Source organism: Eleutherodactylus coqui, chromosome 6 (assembly GCF_035609145.1).
Source record: "Eleutherodactylus coqui strain aEleCoq1 chromosome 6, aEleCoq1.hap1, whole genome shotgun sequence".
NCBI classification, from domain to species: domain Eukaryota; kingdom Metazoa; phylum Chordata; class Amphibia; order Anura; family Eleutherodactylidae; genus Eleutherodactylus; species Eleutherodactylus coqui.
The window spans coordinates 235,871,946-235,892,030 of NC_089842.1; the positions used below are offsets into that span (position 1 = coordinate 235,871,946).

General features: G+C 43.9%; 1 protein-coding gene across 7 annotated transcripts in view; it reads left to right on the top strand.

Annotated features, from left to right (window-relative positions):
- The window catches only part of LOC136633421 (death-associated protein kinase 2-like), a 704,757-nt gene that overhangs the window by 668,355 nt on the left and 16,317 nt on the right, over positions 1-20,085 (top strand). For all 7 annotated transcript variants that reach the window (XM_066609143.1, XM_066609145.1, XM_066609139.1 and 4 more), the window contains 3 exons: positions 3,327-3,463; positions 15,298-15,519; positions 18,720-18,858. In XM_066609143.1, coding sequence (XP_066465240.1) covers positions 3,327-3,463; positions 15,298-15,519; positions 18,720-18,858 — 498 coding nt within the window. The remainder of the gene's footprint in view (positions 1-3,326; positions 3,464-15,297; positions 15,520-18,719; positions 18,859-20,085) is intronic.

The following is a 20,085-nucleotide window of genomic DNA, read 5'->3' on the forward strand; positions in this document are numbered from 1 at the left end:
GTCTCCCTTGCCAGTGGGAACCGGGGCTTAGCTGTCTAATGACAGCTAGACTACAGCTCTAGTGGCCAGGTCCAGAGAAACCATCAATCCCAGCTGTTTAAACCTTTACTTGCCATAGTCAATACGACATATTGGCATGTAAAAAGCAGACTCCCTTTGTCACCCATCGGAACTCCACAATGTAATCTCAGGGTCCCAATAGGTTGCTGTGACACCTGGTGGCTTGAAGATGGCCTCTGGGTCTGCCATCTACAGGTGGTCTACCAGTTTCAGCCTGAGGCTGAGCCGCATAGGTCCATATAATACACTACAATACTGAAGTATTGCAGTGTATTATAGAAATGATCAACTGTAGGCACATTAACGTTTCCTAGTGGAACAAACATAAATTATTAAAAGAAAAAGTGCTTAAAACAAAATCGTAATAAAAAATAAACATATATAGATATATACAAAAAAGTAAAAACCCCGCCTTTCCCCTCTGACGCCACTTTCACATGGCCCAAAAAAAAATCGCACGAGATTTGTGCATTGAAAGACGCGCAAATCTTGCATGAATATGAACCCTATTCTTTTGAATGGAGCCATACACATGAGCACTTGTGGTGCCGGAAAAAAAATCACTTTTTTAACTTTTCGTGTTCCTCAGAATGTTTTTCTCATTAATTTCAGTGGGAGCTTTAATGCCTCGCATGGCTCCCACATACCGTGTGATGTACATGTGAGTGCGATGCAGGGTTTCACACTGAAATCAATGGGAAACACTTCTGAACCTCTATCACGCGGGAAACTCACACTTTCCTATGTGTATAAACCCTCAGTATGTTGAACCTCCACCCCCACAAAATTGATGAGTCACGTAAAAATGAATACATTATTTATTCCACACTTTCCAATACACTGTCTGATATCTGAAGACATTATGATTGAAGGCTGTACAGCTCCGATGTCGGAAGACATCCGGCAGGGTATTCTTACTGTATATTACTGGCTGCTCTGTTGTCGGGGGCCTCTCCAGCATGTCCTATACCGCAGTACTGGCTCTAGCCAGCAGATGGCGCCATTGTATAATGGCAGAAAGAGAAAGCCCCCTAGGAAACTCTGAATCCAAAATTGGATTGCAAAGGGTTAATGGACAAATAAAACCGCTAGAATGCAGCGATGAAAAATAATTAAAAATCGGTTGGTAATTATCAATACAAACTTATCCTATTTGGAAATTTTTGGAAACTTTGTGGATTTTTTTTTTTTTTTTTTGAAAATGCACTTTCAATGCCACCATAGCAACCAATTAGATATCACCGACTTTCAGTCCAATATTTGCCACACGAATGTTGGCTCTATCGGACGTGGCGCAGTTGTGTTGTCTGCAGCATGCAGAGTATGTCTTATAACTGTAGCCAACATTATGACATTCATAGACTATAATTGCTGCTGCTCCATATGGCATGACTAGCTGAGCCCTGTGTGTCTTCTAATTAATTATATCTCTGACTGCCATGTGACCTGCTAACATCATGCAAAGTAATAATTAACGGCTCGTGCCAGGAGTGTGACGACGTCTGTCATTTTTAATTATTAGAATTAGTTATGATTAATTAGGGAAGTACACATGGAAGAAAGGGGGCCTCATGGCACAAAAACAGCCCCTATGTGATGCTGGATGACCCTCTCTTCTAGGCCTGTCTTGACCAAAATCAATGTGGTCCTTGATTTGCTAAGCTGGAAGTAAGCGAAATCCCCATAGGTAATAAAATGGGCCCCTGTGCTCCTGCTTTTGGTTTGTGTCCCCAAGCTCAAACATTCAGGGGTGTTTGGGGAATCAAGGTCCAACAGTGCTGCTCAGGCAGAATTGGGCGGGGGATTAAATGTGTTCTAATTCCTGCCTCTTAAGTAACTTGAATTAGCATTTGGAGGAGGGCAGGTGCAGACTCAGACCTGGTTTTAGCTGGTGGCATGCTGTGCCTTATTTCCTAGGGGGTCTAGACCACTAGGGAATGTAAAATCAACCTGTTCATTACTCCAGACCACCAAGGAATGTAAAACCTACCCTCTTCACTTCCCCAGACCACCAAGGAATGTAAAATCGACCCCTTTGATACTCTAAATCAGTGTTTCTCAACTCCAGTCCTCAGGGACCACAACAGGTCATGTGTTCAGGATATCCTATAATAAGAATGCCTGTGGCAATGTCTCAGGCACTAACAATAATTGCACCTCCTGTGCAATACTGAGGAAATCCTGAAAGTATGACCTGTTGGGGGGCACTGAGGACTGGAGCTGAGAAACACTGCTCTAAACCACCATGGAATGTAAAATCACCTCCTTCACTATGCTAAATCACTAGAGAATATAAAATCAACTCTTATCTCTACTCTAGACCACCAGGGAATGTTAATCAACCCCTTAATTACTCTAGACCACCAGATGATGTAAAATAGACCCCCTTCACTAATCTAAACCACCATGGAATATAAAATCACCTCCTTCACTGCACTAAACTACTAGGGAATATCAAATCAACCCCCTTCACTACTCTAGACCACCATGGAATATAAAATCACCCCCTTCACTGCACTAAACTACTAGGGAATATCAAATCAACCCCCTTCACCACTCTAGACCACCAGGGAATATCAAATCAACCCCCTTCACTACTCTAGATCACCAGGGAATATAAAATCAACCCCCTTTACTACTTTAGACCACCAGGGAATGTAAATCAACCCCTTTATTACTCTAAACCACCATAGAATGTAAAATCATCTTTACTACACTAGATACCAGGGACTGTAAAATCAACCCTCATCTTTACTGTAGACCACTAGGGAATGTAAAATTACCCCCTTCACTACTCTAGACCACCTTTGAGCAACAGAGATTTTGAATATACAAGAAAAGCAATCTAAAAATGCCGAGAGTAAGGGAGTGTCCCTAATTTTCCTGTTGCCTAGGGCCTCGTTATCTCCTGCCAGAAGAAATACAGTAAAACCCTATACTTTCCATACATGTAGTAGAGGCCAAGGATGTCCATATGGTACTTTAATAATATGGATAATCTGAGTTCAGAAATGAGATGCATGACTGGAGGATGACTAGATCTAAACAAGAGTTAAGGGGACATCAAGTTCTTAGTGGCTGGCATAAAATCAGTATAATATTCCACTGAAATTCTCAGCGATGCGCAAGTAGAAGGACCTCTGAGTATCTCATACATTCCGGAGCCAATGAGTTAACAAAGACAGTATGAAGACCCTGATTGGTTCCTCCATAACCACGTATCACCGTTACTGTTTGTAGCTTATGCTGTCTCTTCTTTCTCCAAGTCCTCAGAAGAAATACGGTTTTCTGGAGACGATGAGGAACTTCTGAACCTAGAAGACGAAGTTTTTAATCCAAACATGACGTCGTTTAAGCATGAGAATGTGGAGGACCTCTATGAGCTTCTGGAGAAGTTGGGCAGGTCAGTGGGTTCTACTTAATGATTCCTATTATGCTGCATAAGTCATCAGTAGACCAGGCCTCATAAAAACAGCAGAAAAGCTTTTATACAAATTCCAACATCCTTCGATCACTGGCATATAAGAGGCAATGCTTTAATAATATATAATCTATAAAACATGTTTAGACTTTAGGCATTGGGATTTAAAGGGAAATTCTGCCAAATATCATGCGTTATAGATACTGGGTTACTACAGCTACTGGTGTCTATTGTAAACCTGGATGACCACCACTGCAGGTACTGGTTAGATGCAGACCCAATGTAGGAGGGTGGAGGGATTGGTACTCACCCCTCAAATAAAGGTAAATGGCTCTGCTTCTCAGATCAGCCCCAAGACTTTAGCTCCACCCCCAGATGACATCACCATCCTGCTTCAATAGAGGTCAATGGTTTTCCCATTTACTGTAATAATCAATGGGCAGTTAACCCATTAATCGCTACTAGAGAATTCTGCAAATCATAGATAAGTGGAAAATACTGCAAAATTCCCCCAAATCACTGCATAACAAGTATTTCCTTAAAATCGGTAACTTTATTGATATCTGCTAAATTACCCCTAAACTATATATATGTGTGTGTGTGTGTGTATATATATATATGTGTATAACCAATAATACATATAACACTCATAGACATAGGAAATGTGATAATATGACAGATACAAAAAAGAAAAAAGATTACTCACAGTTCAACGATATGAATACTCATGTCAGGGGCTATTATATAACATTAATAAAATATTCTCCCCATATCTTCATTAGGAGAGGTGTGCTCAGGAGCTTTAGTGGATAGGAGTAACTCTATCTACACGCTCCACTACAAGCACCCTGCCTGTCTGTGGAGCAACCGCCCTGAAAAGGGCGAGCCTACTCCCAGAGGCTGTCACCACTGGATATATACAGTCACCTACCCCAGCCATGTAAAAAAAAAACAACCTGTCCCAGCATGCCACTATCCCATGTACGCCATTCCGATGCGCCCCCCCCCCCCCCCGCAAGCAAACCTCAATACATCCAATCCATTTGCTATGTCTATACACTTTATATGTATCTGTCACATGTATCATTGGTTTTATTATATATGTATATAGTGTTTGTTTTGGGGTATTTTAATAGATATCAATAAAGTTACAGTTTTAACGAAATACTTGTATGCAGTGAATTTTGCTGTATTTTCCACCGGTCTATTACTTGCAGTGAATTGTTGCAGAACTCCCTAGTAGCGCTCAATGGGTTAACTGCCCAATTACAGTAAGTGGGGAAAACCATTGATCTCTACGGCGTTCTTGTGCATCTTAGTAATACAGTGGCAAAGTCTATGCTTCTGCCCTGAACCCTGAAGTAGAAGGCGCACAAGTATTGGGGTGTCCATTAATATTAATGCATTCTTGGTACACACATGAGATCATAGAGACGTCACTCACGCGATTCCCCCGATGGTGTAAGTCCGGTTGTAGCTCACTTGGGTTTGTTGCCCTTAGAACTTGGCATCTACTTTGGTTTGTACGGCTTCGTTCTCTTGAGGCCGTTAATTTATTAACTTGCAGTAGGCGCTGGAATCTCTAAATTATGTATAAACTGCTCAATAATTCAGCAACTCAAACTAAACTCCTGAGTGCAGTAGGGAAAATAAGCCCTGAAACGCGTAACTCATACTTTAATCTTAGAGAAAGAGGCGATGACTGGAGAGGCGGCGGGGTAGTCACTGCTGCTCCCTGTTATACTGCGCAGCTCATGGGGAGAAAAGAAGTTTAAGATACTTTTTGGTAATTAGAAGTTGATGAAAAAGAAGATATTAGAAGACGTCGGCGGAAAGCAGGAATTGTCAGTAATAAAGAAGAGACTAATGAGTTGGCCGTGTCCGGCGCGGGATACAGGCTGCCATTAACGCTTGTGGATCAGATAGGGATCAATGCCTCTCATTCCTCTCAAATCTTCCATCCTCACCTGCTGTATTTAATTGTGTCCCGGGCTGCAGTAACGTTAGTGAGTCCGCGCTCTGTCCCTGCGTCGTATGACAACTAACAGCAACTGGAGCAGATAGAAAAAGCCATTTATAAAATAATATACTGTGCCCAAATAGTAGTAGTATAGTGTGCTAAAATAATGCAGCCATACTGTGGTCAACTAATACAGCCATACAGTGCACAAATAATACAGCCATATGGTGCTCAACTAATACAACCATGTGTTGCTTAACTAATACAGCCATACAGTGCACAAATAATACAGCCATATGGTGCTCAACTAATACAACCATGTGTTGCTTAACTAATACAGCCATACTGTGCTCAAATAATACGGTCATACAGTGTGTAAATAATACAGCCATACATTGGGCAAATAATGCAGCCATTTGGTGCTCAACTAATACGGCCATACTGTGTTCAAATAATACAGCCATAGAGTGCGCAAAAAATACAGCCATAAGTGCTCAACTAATACAGACATACAGTGCTAAACTAATACAGCCATACAGTGCGCAAATATAACAGCCATACGGTGTTCAAATAATACAACCGTACAGTGCTCAACTATTACAGCCATACAGTGCTCAACTAATACAGCCATACAGTGCTCAACTAAAACAGCCATACAGTGCTCAACTAATACAGCCATACAGTGCTCAACTAAAACAGCCATACAGTGCTCATCTAATACAGCCATAGAGTGCGCAACTAATACAGCCATAGAGTGCTCAACTAATACAACCATACAGTGCTCAACTAATACAGCTATACAGTGGTCAACTAATACAGCCATACAGTGCGCAAATAATACAGCCATACAGTGCTCAACTAATACAGCCATACAGTGCTCAACTAATACAGCCATACAGTGCGCAACTAATACAGCCATAGAGTGCTCAACTAATACAACCATACAGTGCTCAACTAATACAACCATACAGTGCTCAACTAATACAGCCATACAGTGCGCAAATAATACAGCCATACAGTGCTCAACTAATACAGCCATACAGTGCTCAACTAATACAGCTATACAGTGCTCAACTAATACAGCCATACAGTGCGCAAATAATACAGCCATACAGTTCGCAAATAATACAGCCATACAGTGCGCAAATAATACCACCATATAGTGCGCAAATAATACAGCCATACAGTGCTCAACTAATAAAGCCATATAGTGCACAAATAATATACCCATACGGTATGCAAATAATACAGCCATACTGTGCTCAACTAATACAGCCATACTGTGCTCAAACAATACGGCCATACAGTGCTCAACTAATACAAGCATACAGTGCTCAACTAATACAGCCATACGGTGCGCAAATAATACAGCCATACAGTACGCAAATAATACAATCATACTGTGCTCAAATAATACGGCCATACTGTGCTCAAATAATACAACCATACAGTGCTCAACTAATACAACCATACATTGCTCAACTAATACAACCATACAGAGCTCAAATAATACAACAATACAGTGCTCAACTAATACAGCCATACAGTATGCAAATAATACAGCCATATGGTGCGCAAATAATACAAACATATGGTGCTTAACTAACACAGCCATACAGTGCACAAATAATACAGCCACAGGGTACTCAACTAATACAGCCATACAGTATGCAAATAATACAGCCATACAGTGCACAAATAATACAGCCATATGGTACTCAACTAATACAGCTATATGGTGCTCAACTAATATAGCCATACTGTGCGCAAATAATACAGCCATACCATGTGCAAATAATACAACTATATGGTGCTCAACTAATACAGCCATACAGTGCGCAAATAATACAGCCATAGAGTGCTCAACTAATACAGCCATACAGTGCTCAACTAATACAGCCATACTGTGCTCAACTAATACAGCCATACAGTGCGCAAATAATACAGCCATATGGTGCGCAAATAATACACCATATGGTGCTTAACTAATACAGCCATACAGTGCACAAATAATACAGCCACAGGGTACTCAACTAATACAGCCATACAGTATGCAAATAATACAGCCATAGCCCTTAGTCAGACGGGCGTTTTTTCGCGCGATTAGCGTATCGCATGACGGATGCGCATCCGCAAATCGCGTGACCGGTGCCCGAAAATCGCCCGAAAATCTGCTCCTAGCCGCGTTTCATTAGAAACGGGCCGGAGCTGTCCAGCGCATTGCATTCAATGGAGCCGGCAATACAGCCGGCTCCATTGAAAGCAATGCGCTGCGGGCGAGTGTGGGATGAATTGTCGGGAAGGGGTTAAATATATAAGCCCTTCCCTGCAATTCATCCAGAAAAGTGTTAAAAATGAATTCATGAATGGGTGTGAGTCAGACCTGCCTCTGATTGGCTCAGCACTGAGCCAATCAGGGGGCAGGTCTGACTCACACCCCCTTCACACCCACTGCAGGACGGCCGCGCGGAACTCCGGCTGCCGGAAGTAGGTGAGTATATATATTTTTTTTATTTTAACACATTTCTGGATGAATTGCAGGGAAGGGCTTATATATTTAAGCCCTTCCCGACAATTCACCCCGCGCACGCCGGCAGCCCATTGCTTTCAGTGTAACCTGCTGTATTGCCGCTCCATTGAATTCAATGGGCAAACATCGTTCTTCTCTGCCACAGCTGTTACAGCTGTGGCAGAGAAGAATGATTTGTCTTCTATATGTTCTCAATGGGGTCGGCGCTGCTGCCGCCGGCCCCATTGAGCGCATATAGAGAAGAGAACAGAAATCGCAGATGGCAGATAGGTGCGATCTGCGATTTCTTTTCTATAATTTATCGGACGAGCGCATAAAAAGCGCTCATGTGTCCGATACCATTGCAAAGCAATGGTTTTATAAAATCGCTGGACGCATGCGCATCCGCAAATCGCACGAAAAAACGCCCGTCTGACTAAGGCCTTACAATGCACAAATAATACAGCCATATGGTACTCAACTAATACAGCTATATAGTGCTAAAGAAATGCAGTGCTCAAATAATACAGCCATATGGTGCTAAAAAAAAGTACAGTACTCAAATAATGCAACCGCACTGCTCATAAATACAGCTAAACTGTGCTCAAGTAATAGAACCATACAGTCATCAGATAATACAACCGCACAGTGCTAAAAAAAAAAATGCCTAGGCCGGCTTCACATGGACGTACACGCTATTGGGCACACCTTATTGCATTGTTTTTGTGTTTTGGACGAGGCTTTTTTGCAGGCATATTGGCTTATCTTACTGGACTTTTTCTGCTCACACGGAATGCTCATTTATGCGCGGGACACAAAGACGCAGAAGGTGAAATGTCCAACTTGTCTAAGGAGTCCCAGATGTGTTCATCTTACAGCGGAGTTACGCAGAGTTTCACGCATCTCCTTGCGTATTGTGTGCAAATTTGTGCACCTCCCCCCTTCCCTCCCCATTGACTTCTACGGGGACCTTTGGTGCGTAAATACACAGAAAGATGGAGCATTTTCTTTCTTTACTTGACTGCAATGCGTGCGCAAAAAACAGAATTCTGAAATCAGTGGGCTCTATTCTCTGCGTATTGCGCATGCAAATACGTCTCTGTGATGGCGGCCTTACAGAACTCAGTGCTGAAATACCATCCCGCTGGACCCCACGAGTCGGCTGGTGGCGCCCCCGTTGGGGGGTTCACACACTCCATAAAGTTTATGCTTAACTTCCACATGAAAATCTGCAATGAAAACCCCCATGTGGCGTCAGCGCGGACTTGTGGAACAGCCACGGATCTCACTCCTTGCACTGGTGAGAGTCCGTGGCTAATGCGCAGCTGCAGATGCGCCAATCTCCAACATGACTTGTAGTCGCAGGAGATGTTTTCCACGGTCAGTGAATGGAGTTCGTTCACTGACATTGTACTGGACTTTGATGATGAACCCAGGGGTCTTACCGTGTCAGAAGGACCCCCTGGGGGACTAAAGTGGGGTTGTCAGAGATGAGGGTTATCAAACCTATCCCTGCACTGTTGTGGAGACTTGCTGGGTAAATCTGAGAATCTCAAGGTCAGGCTGCAGGCGGAAAGCTAGCAACAATTTATGTCTGAAGAGAACTTTCCCACTAGTATGTAGTAGCGCACATGTATGGCCCGATGTCCCGTAGGCAGGAAATGTTTATCTGTATGTCCCATCATCACTTAAAATGTCCCATCTGCTTCCTGGGGAAGGAAATAGGAACTGCACATACATATAGTGACGACTGTCCCAATGTCACATATACACCATACTGTACATTGTCATGCATGAATCATTTGGTATCTAGAGCTGTGTGCATCATATATGTGATAATGTACAGATAGTCATGTATGTGTCACACACTACATAATGCGATTGTTTCCAGCAAGAGAAACCAAGTAATCTTGTAGATATGATAGCTTTTAATGGCTAACAAAAATACATGATGTTACAGCGAGCTTTCAACCTACTCAGGGTTCTTCCTCAGGCATAATGGAACAGACCTGAAGGCACATTTATATAAATATAATATAATATACATATATACATAATCACATGGGAGGGCACAGACATGGTGTGATTAATAGTACTTCGATAAATACCACAAAGGGGTGAGCAGAACAGTAAATACTTAATCCCCTGACAAGGGGCGTGAACATTTTATGGTCTCTAAATTGATGTTAGGGGGGTCACAAGGCCAGCATATTACCTCTGCTCTAGGTTTCTCATATTCTTATATCCTCCACTGATGCAAAAAGCCCCCTCCGAGATTCATTCCGTTTTTCTAGTCACGGACACAACATACAACATATGAAAGTTACTATACTTAAGGGCAATTTCAAATGGAATGAATCTTGGAGGGTTTTTTTTTCCATCAGTGGAGAATATGAGAAACCTAGAGTAGCCATGTTTGCGCCCTCCCATGTGATCATATGTATATGTTTTTATATACATGCTTCTTCAGATCTGTTCTATTATACCTGAGGAAGAACCCTGTGTAGGTTTGCAAGCTCGCTATAACATCATGTCTTTTTGTTATACATTAAAAGGTATCATATCTACAAGATTACGTGGTTTCTCTTGCTGGGAACAATCACATTTTGCTTTACTGGTGACACCGGACCAAACCTTTTTCGTTTTACACTGTTCCTAATCCAGTAATGGAACATAGAAAACATTTTTCTTGTTACTCACATACCCCTTTTCCCTGAAAATAAGACATCCCCTGAAAATAAGGCATATCATGATTTTCCAGAATTTTTGAGGATGCAAAATGATTTTTCAGGCTTTTTGAGGATGCTTAAAAATATAAGCCCTACTCCAAAATTAAGCCCTGCTAACAGTTAATTAAAAAAGTCAATTCAAATAGTGTCCAGGCAGCTATACATGTAAAAAAGCTAAACCTTTTTGAACAAAAATTTAATATAAGACACTGTCTTATTTTCAGGGAAACACGGTAACATGATCGGTTGCACACGGCTATGTACACATGGCGGAATTAGGCTGTGTTCACATGTAGCAGAAAATCCACGTCAGTTGGGATGGATTGTGATGAGGATTTTGGCACGGATTTCATCCTGTCATTTGAATCAGTGGAATTCGCACTGAAAATCCGCAGTATAAATATATATATATATTAGGGCTTAATCAGCAGGGCGTGTCTTAGTTCCGTTATGCGGACGTGAGAATCCCAGCTGCACAGTAGGACGAACAAAAAACATTGATTTCAATGGTTTTGTTTCCACTATCGGGATTCTCGCGGAATACTGCGGGCGAGAAAAGATAGTTCAGGACTCATCGTCCCAAGGTTTTTTCAAATTTGCGCACAGTAGCGCGAGTTTGAATACTCCGGGAAAAAAAGAAACCAGTTCATGTGCAACCATGCTCCTTAGCGGCGAGTGTAGTTGCGCATAAGCCAGTGTGGTTTTTGTCCTTACGCTGGATATTTTCTGCAACATGCGACAAAATTTAGAAAACTCCAGCCCACACTGCTAAGGGCTTCGTCACAAATACGCTCGCGCGAGTTTAAAATAAAAAAAGTGGGAAGATAAGTCCGGTCCTATCTTTTCTCGGGCGCAGTATTAGGCCTTAGTCACAGGGGCGTTTTTTCACGCGATTTGCGGATCGCATGACGGATGCGCATCCGCAAATCGCGTGACCGGTGCGCGCAAGTCGCCCGCAAATCGCCCGAAAATCTGCTCCTAGCCGCGTTTCTTTAGAAACGGGCCGGAGCTGTCCAGCGCATTGCATTCAATGGAGACGGCAATAGAGCCGGCTCCATTTAAAGCAATGCGCTGCGGGCGAGCCCGGGATGAATTGTCGGTAAGGGCTTAAATATATAAGCCCTTCCCTGCAATTCATCCTAAAATGTGTTAAAATAAAAAATATATGTATACTCACCTGCTGGGAGCCGGAGCTCCGCGCGGCCGTCCTGCAGTGGGTGTGAAGGGGGTGTGAGTCAGACCTGCCCCCTGATTGGCTCAGCGCTGAGCCAATCAGAGGCATGTCTCACTCACACCCATTCATGAATTCATGAATGGATGTGAGTCAGACCTGCCCCTGATTGGCTCAGCGCTGAGAGGCAGCAGTCACTCACCCATTCATGAATTCATGAATGGGTGTGTGAGTGAAACCTGCCTCTGACTGGTCAGGGCTGTGACCAATCAGAGGCAGATCATTCAGCAGGCGGGGATTTTAAAGCCCCGCCGGCTGAATAGTGCCGAGAAGCAGTTCAGGAGAACTGACAGCGGCCGCGGCTGGACTCCGGCTGCAGCGGAAAGGTGAGTATACAATTTTTTTTTATTTTAACACATTTTAGGATGAATTGCAGGGAAGGGCTTATATATTTAACCCCTTCCCGACAATTCACCCCGAGCACGCCGGCAGCCCATTGCTTTCAATGGAGCGGCTGTATTGCCGCTCCATTGAATTCAATGGGCAAACATCGTTCTTCTCTGTTACAGCTGTGGCAGAGAAGAATGATTTGTCTAGTATATGTTCTCAATGGGGTCGGCGCTGCTGCCGCCGGCCCCATTGAGCGCATATAGAGAAGAGAACAGGAATTGCAGATCGCAGATAGGTGCGATCTGCAATTTCTGTTCTATAATTTATCGGACGAGCGCATAAAAAGCGCTCATGTGTCCGATACCATTGCAAAGCAATGGTTTTATAAAATCGCCGGACGCATGCGCATGCGCAAATCGCGGCTAAAAACGCCCGTCTGACTAAGGCCTTAACGCGCGAGAATCCCGACAGCAGAAACGAAACCATTAAAAAATGGTTTTCTTTCATCCCGTTATGCGGCCAGGATTATCACGGCCGATAACGGGACTAAATCCCGTCCGTCTGTTTAACCCTTTCCAATCCACTGTCTGACCTCTGAAGACATTATGATTTAAAGCTGTACAGCTCCGATGTTGGAAGACGTCCGTCGGGGTTCTCTTACTGTATATTGCCTGCCTCTCTGCTGTCGGAGCCTATCCAACATGTCCCCTCATGCAGTACTGGCTTTAGCCAGCAGATAGCGCTGTTGTATTATGGCAGAAAAAGAGTAAGCCAGAGGAAAACCTCGTCTGCGCTAAACCAATGCGGAAATTAACATTTGGTGCAGATTTTAAATCCACCGCAGGTCAGTTTATGCTGCGTATTTCCTGGTTGGATTCCATATCTTCAAATGAAGGAGTGAAATCCTCACCAAGTGAATCTGCAGCGAATCTGCTCCGTGTGAACGTATCGCGTTGTCATCAGAGAGCGACTTCTTGTAGAAATCAGATTTTTATGCTTAAACATATTTTTGTGAGAATTTTTGGTGTTTTTTTTTATTTCTTCAATGTCATGATCTATATTTTAAATAGCTTAAACTCCTGCAATTCTCACACTGACCACTAGGCCTAATAATCGCTGGGACAGTCAGTCCTTGTACAAGGGACTTTAAACAAGATCAGGTGATGTCACAGCTCACCTCCTCCTGCTCCCTGCACAGATCACAGTGCTTGCCCACAATACTCTCCCATAGAAGTCACTGGGTTCCCTCCTGTTCACTGCGTCTATGGCCCATAAGTTATGTTTTTATGTGCATCTCCAAACGCTCTTAACTGTGTCTCAGACAAGATGGCCGCCCCATCGTCATGTACAGACAAGGAGGCGACCCATGATAGGCTTAGATACGCCAACTCCTAAGACAGTATCCCACATGATAGGCTTAGATACACCAGCTCATCAGGCAGTATCCCACATGATAGGCTTAGATACACCAGCTCATGAGGCATTATCCGACATGATAAACTTAGATGCACCAGCTCATCAGGCAGTATCCCACATGATAAGCTTAGATACACCAGTTCATCAGGCAGTATCCCACATGATAGGTTTAGATACACCAGCTCATCAGGCAGTATCCCACATGATGGGCTTAGATACACTAGTTCTTCAGGCAGTATACCACATGATGGGCTTAGATACACCAGTTCATCAGGCAGTATCCCACATGATAGGCTTAGATACACCAGCTCATCAGGCAGTATCCCACATGATAGGCTTAGGTACACCAGTTCATTAGGCAGTATCCCAAATGATAGGCTTAGATACACCAGCTCATCAGGCAGTATCCCACATGATAGGCTTAGGTACACCAGTTCATCAGGCAGTATCCCACATGATAGGCTTGGATACACCAGCTCATCGGGCAGTATCCCACATGATAAACTTAGATACACCAGCTCATCAGGCAGTATCCCACTTTATAGGCTTAGATACACCAGCTCATCGGGCAGTATCCCACATGATAAACTTAGACACACCAGCTCATCAGGCAGTATCCCACTTTATAGGCTTAGATACACCAGCTCATCGGGCAGTATCCCACATGATAAACTTAGATACACCAGCTCATCAGGCAGTATCCCACATGATAAACTTAGATACACCAGCTCATCAGGCAGTATCCCACTTTATAGGCTTAGATACACCAGCTCATGAGGCAGTATCCCACATGATAAACCTAGACACACCAGCTCATCAGGCAGTATCCAATATGGTAGGCTTGGATACACCAGCTCATCGGGCAGGATCCCACATGATAAACTTAGATACACGAGCTCATCAGGCAGTATCCCACATGATTGGCTTAGATACACCAGCTCATCAGGCAGTATCCCACATGATTGGCTTAGATACACCAGCTCATCAGGCAGTATCCCACATGATGGGCTTAGATACACCAGCTCATCAGGCAGTATACCACATGATGGGCTTAGATACACCAGTTCATCAGGCAGTATCCCACATGATAGGCTTAGATACACCAGTTCATCAGGCAGTATCCCAAATGATAGGCTTGGATACACCAGTTCATCAGTTAGTATCCCACATGATAGGCTTTGATACACCAGCTCATCAGGCAGTATCCCACATGATAGGCTTGGATACACCAGCTCATCGGGCAGTATCCCACATGATAAACTTAGACACACCAGCTCATCAGGCAGTATCCAATATGGTAGGCTTAGATACGCCAGCCCACCCGGCAGTATCACACATGATAGGTTTAGATACATTTAGATGCATTTGCACAATTGGCGCGCATGTCTTTGTTTTACTGCACATTTTGTGCGTGCAAAAAAAAACACAACTGCGCTCCCAATTATTTAATTGGACAATTAGTGTAATTAGTAATATGTGCCTGAGGAAAATAGAGCGGGCGAATAAAACGTGAATGAAGCCATTGCCATCAGTCTGTTCCCTGCGTACCGCGCACCTTTTGCTGTGGGACCCCCGTCACCCGGCAGAAGCCCCATCGCTCTTCCTTTCTTTAGTCCATCACAAGTCTTCTTGCTTTCACAGCGGTCACTTCGGAGAGGTGAAGAAATGTAGAGAGAAAACTACCGGAACCTTCTACGCTGGGAAGTTCATAAAGACCCGCAAGTGCAAGGGCAGCCGCCTGGGCCTGGACCGCGAGCAGGTGGAGCGGGAGGTCTTCATCCTGCAGCAGCTGGAGCACCCCAATATCATGAGGCTACATGACGTCTTCGCCTGCAAAGCCGAGATGGTGCTGATCCTGGAGCTGTAAGTACTCAACCCTCTGCTGATACCGACCGCCTTGTAGAATGACTCCCCCGGGAAAGGGGCGACTTTTAACCCCTTCGTTAAACAATGGGGATCAGCGTTCTCACCGCTTTTTTAAAAATTACTCTTTGCTGCCATTTTTTGACCCCCCCCACATAGCTTTTTTTGTTTTCCTGTCACTGAGATGTGCGAGGGCTCGTCTTTGGCGGGGCGATCTCCACAGACTTGAACTTGCGATCGTTTGATTGCTTACACTGTATATATTGCACTATACTGTATTCTAACAGGCTGTCTATTAGACGTGCCACAGGCCACTCTTCAATAGGCAAATGGTCATGGCAGCCTTCAGAAGTCCCCAGGCCGCCATGATACCCGAATGGTTTCCCTGCGATCCCGTTTGGGACATTTAAATCCCAATCAGGCCATTGAGATGCTGCTGTCATAACTGACAGCAGCATCTAAATGGTTAACAGCCACGATCAGTGTTCTCTCCGATCGTGGCTGTTGCAGATGGGTGTTGGCTGTCAGAGGCAGCGGACACCCGCTCTATAGATCACACGTGCTGTAGACGGCTATGTATGTGCACTTAGGACGTAAAGAGTCGTATGCGTGTCACGAAGGGTTAAATGGAACTGTAAGCAGATTCTGTCTTTTTAAGCTTGTGACTGTAGATGGATGTTGTTTGTTTGGTGTTGAAGTCGCACAGTGGCGCAGCTATATCCTTTCCCTGTAGCAATATGGCACCTACCCACCTTACTCCAATAGGCCTTGATGTAAAGCATGCACTTGTAAGGGGGAAATGCTCATTGGATAGCTATAGGTCCACTTTGGGAGTCACTAAGACTTGGCTACTAATTGGGGTCGCTATTACTACTGGGGCCATTATGGGGCTCACTACTCTGGCCATCATGGGGCTTGCGATTATTACTATGGCCACTAGGGGGGGTTATTATTATGACTGGGGCTACTATGTAAAACACTATTACTACTGGAGCCACTAAGAGATACACTATTACTACTTGGGCCACAATAAGGCTGGGGTCACACGGGACCGAAATCTCGCAGAATGACAGCACGGAAATACCGCAAGATTTCCACGGGAAAAATACAGCTCCAAAACCCGTGGCCTTTCACTGCAGATTTTGGAGGCCCCCGCGGAAATAGGGAAAGAATTGGCATGTCGCATCTTTGAACTCCGCGTGGCATGTCAATTTCAGTGCGGCTTGGTCACTAATACTATTGGTGCCATTGTCGGGGACACTTTTAATAGTGGGGGCACCATTGGGGTCACTATTACTACTGAAGCTACTAAGGGGGGGGGGCACTATTGCTTCTGAGGCCACTATGGCGGACATTATTACTACTGGGGCCACCAACAGGGTCACTATTACTAATGTGGCCTCTGAGGGCCACTATTACTGTGAGGGGGTAACTGAAGGGCACTATTATGTGATAAAGGAGCATGGCCTGTCAAAATAATTTGTTGTGGTGCACTACTACAGTTGTCCCTCTTTACGTTGTTCAAAAATGTGAGGCATGGGTGTGACCCCCACCAATCAGCAACTTACTTCCTATCCTGGGGATAGGGGATAGTTTGCAATTGTGGTGCAACCCCTTTAGCACCTCTTTTATAGTGATTACAGCTCAGTATTTTTTTAATACAAAGCTTCAAATCCCCTACCTAAAGCTAAATAGTAAAATTCTGTCTGTATGCATCCACCACTAGAGGGAGCCCATGAGCTTACTGCAGACTCTTTTCCCCTTATTTAGTACTATGAGCTCCCCCTAATGGCTGTGCAAAAAAATATCTTTTAGGGTGGATATTGGCTGCTTTCACTTTAAATATATCTTGAAGGAGTCTAGTTGGGGTCTACAGATCCAACAGGCAGAATCTCGTCATTCTTTCCGACTTGTGTGGATATCTGGCGTGTGTTGTGTATGTATTCTCCATGGAGAGAGCGGACACGGCTGTTTACATGACTTCTATCTTATTACACTCCAGCTGTGCATGTCAGGTCGCCTGACGCCCGGCTAGCATCTCTTCTACTGGACAGCTCCAGCGTGCGGCCGGGAGGTAAACCCTGGCGGGCGGCCCCTTGTGTACACAGCTGCTTGCGGTTTGGGTGGCCATTTATCATTAGAATTATTGAAAAAAACCTGAAACTGTGCTATTTACATAATAAACGGTGTCGCTGATGTCATCGTGCTGCGGGCCTCCTGACAAATTAGTTATTTGACATAAATATATAAAATCTGGCGGTAGAACATTGGCTCTGTGGAATCGGATTGTCTCATCTTGAGACTTTTCTGCGAGTCTCTTCTGAGCTCTACTATACCAGCAGGGCTCAAATGACTTCAATGGGGCTCTTAAATGGAGCTCTACGCAGCCCTGCCTCATCTGAGCCATTGCAGAAGTATTCACCCCCTTCATGATGTCATTGTGTATGTCATAAAGTCAACGGGCCGGCTGCATAGCTTTGCATCTGTGGCCCCACAGACTCTTTTCCTGTAGCGGCTCTTTTTAGTTTTGACTCTTGGCACTCTTAAATGTGTCAAGTGGGTGGTCCTCACTGTCAGTGGGTGACATCAGACTTGACAAAAGGAAGATGTTGTTGGAGTCGGCGGGCTGCAGTTATGCAAAGGACCCTGCTGACATGAGCACAGGTCCCCTTTAAATATTGATGGCCCTTGCTTATGATGGGTCATTGGTGGGTCTCTGACTCCTACTGAACAGCAGGATGAGGGTCTCCTTTTTAATTTACACAGCCACAGTGCCATACATAAGCTTATGGCTGTGTCTGGTACTGCAGCTCAGCTTCACTGCTTATTCGTTGGGGTCCCAGAAGTTGAACCCCCACCTATCAAATTTTGACGTTCAAAACTAAGGATAAGCCATCAATACTGAATCCTCCAGATTAAGAAATGGACTTGGCAGCTAATAGATGGAAGAGGCCAAAGTCCCCCCCCCCCACCCTTCCCCAACTTTTATTACGTCCATATCCCCAAATATATCCAATGGGTTATCTATAACAGACCTCCTCTTTTGTGGGTCAAAAAAATGTGAGAAGTACAAGGGGGCACATACTTTTTCTCAGCCCAGCTCCGGAGAGGTCAGTATCCCGTTATCACCAGGATGGTAGTTCATGTTACATGCTGATCATTGGCGTTTCTGACCTCGCCATCCTCCATTGTGTTTGTAGGATAAGAGGAGGGGAACTATTTGATTTCATAGCGGAGAAGGAAGCGCTGTCCGAGGAGGACGCCATCGTGTTCCTGGAGCAGATACTGAAAGGAGTAGCTTATATGCATTCCAAGAACATTGCGCACTTTGACCTGAAGGTAAGATGTTCTTGGCTGTTTGCCGCTGCTACTTCCTTTCTAGTTTGGACTTTTTCCTCTTTTCTACCATTTATCTCAAATATTTTTAAAAGGGTTTTTTCAGTTTTTTGGTTAATGAAAAGTTCTGCAATTTTCTAATTTACTTTTGCATTTCATCGTCTCGCAGTTTTATAGATTTCTGCTTGCTACCAGTGAATGATATAAAACATAACTAAGCATAACTATGTAAAAAATATCCAGGAGAGAGAACAAGGAAAACATAGAAAAAGGTTTATATTGAAAAGGGGAGGCCCTGAAAAACATCATATAGTGCCCTACGGTATCCCTTTAAAAAGCCGGAGCACCCGCCCTGAAAAGGGTGTTCCTGTGCTGCAATCTCACTCTGTATATCCCTAATAAACTCTAGCTTAAGGGACAAAAAAAAAAGAAAAAGTAAAACAAAAATAGAAAAAACAAGCCAAGAGGACCAGAAATAATATCAAAGGTCTTATTAGATGTACCGTAAGAGAATAGCTGAAAATATACGCAGAGTAGAACCAACCACTATGCTAATTATTTCCAACATTTCAGGATGGCCTTGTTATGAGGCAGGAACAATATTCCCATATGCCCATAGTACACTCCATGTGATAATCTGACACTCATATGTGGTCCATGCATCTGAATCATCCTACGCGTTTCACCCATCAATTACTCATCAAACATCTTTTTTAGAGGGGAGCTCTCGGGGGGACTCGGGGACCACTTCAAACAAGCAACTCAGGGATGTCTATTATTAAAGGGGTTGTCCATAGTTAGAAATATATATTCCAAACACAGCGCCATCTTCATCCATAGGATTGTGACTAGTATTGCAGCTCAACTCCATTGTAGTGAATGGGAGCTGAGTTGCAATACCAGACGACTCACGGACAAGGGTGGCGCTGTGTTTTGAAGAAAGCAGACATGTCTCTAATCCTGGACAACCCCTTTAACCCTTCTAAACATCAACTGTCTGAGCCTAAGAAATCTCTTCTACGTAAAGGTCTTTCATTTATCCCTGGTATTCATTTCAAGGATTGCGATTGGATCAGAGATAATCACATCTTTCTTAAGTGGGAAAAGTCTACACTTTAATGATGGGAGACGATGTATGGAGTTGGGAGTCGTCACCTCTCTATTGAGTTAAAGTGCAGAAGATCCCTCCAAAGGCCCTTAGGTATGTGTCTTCCAAAAAGTCCCAAGATG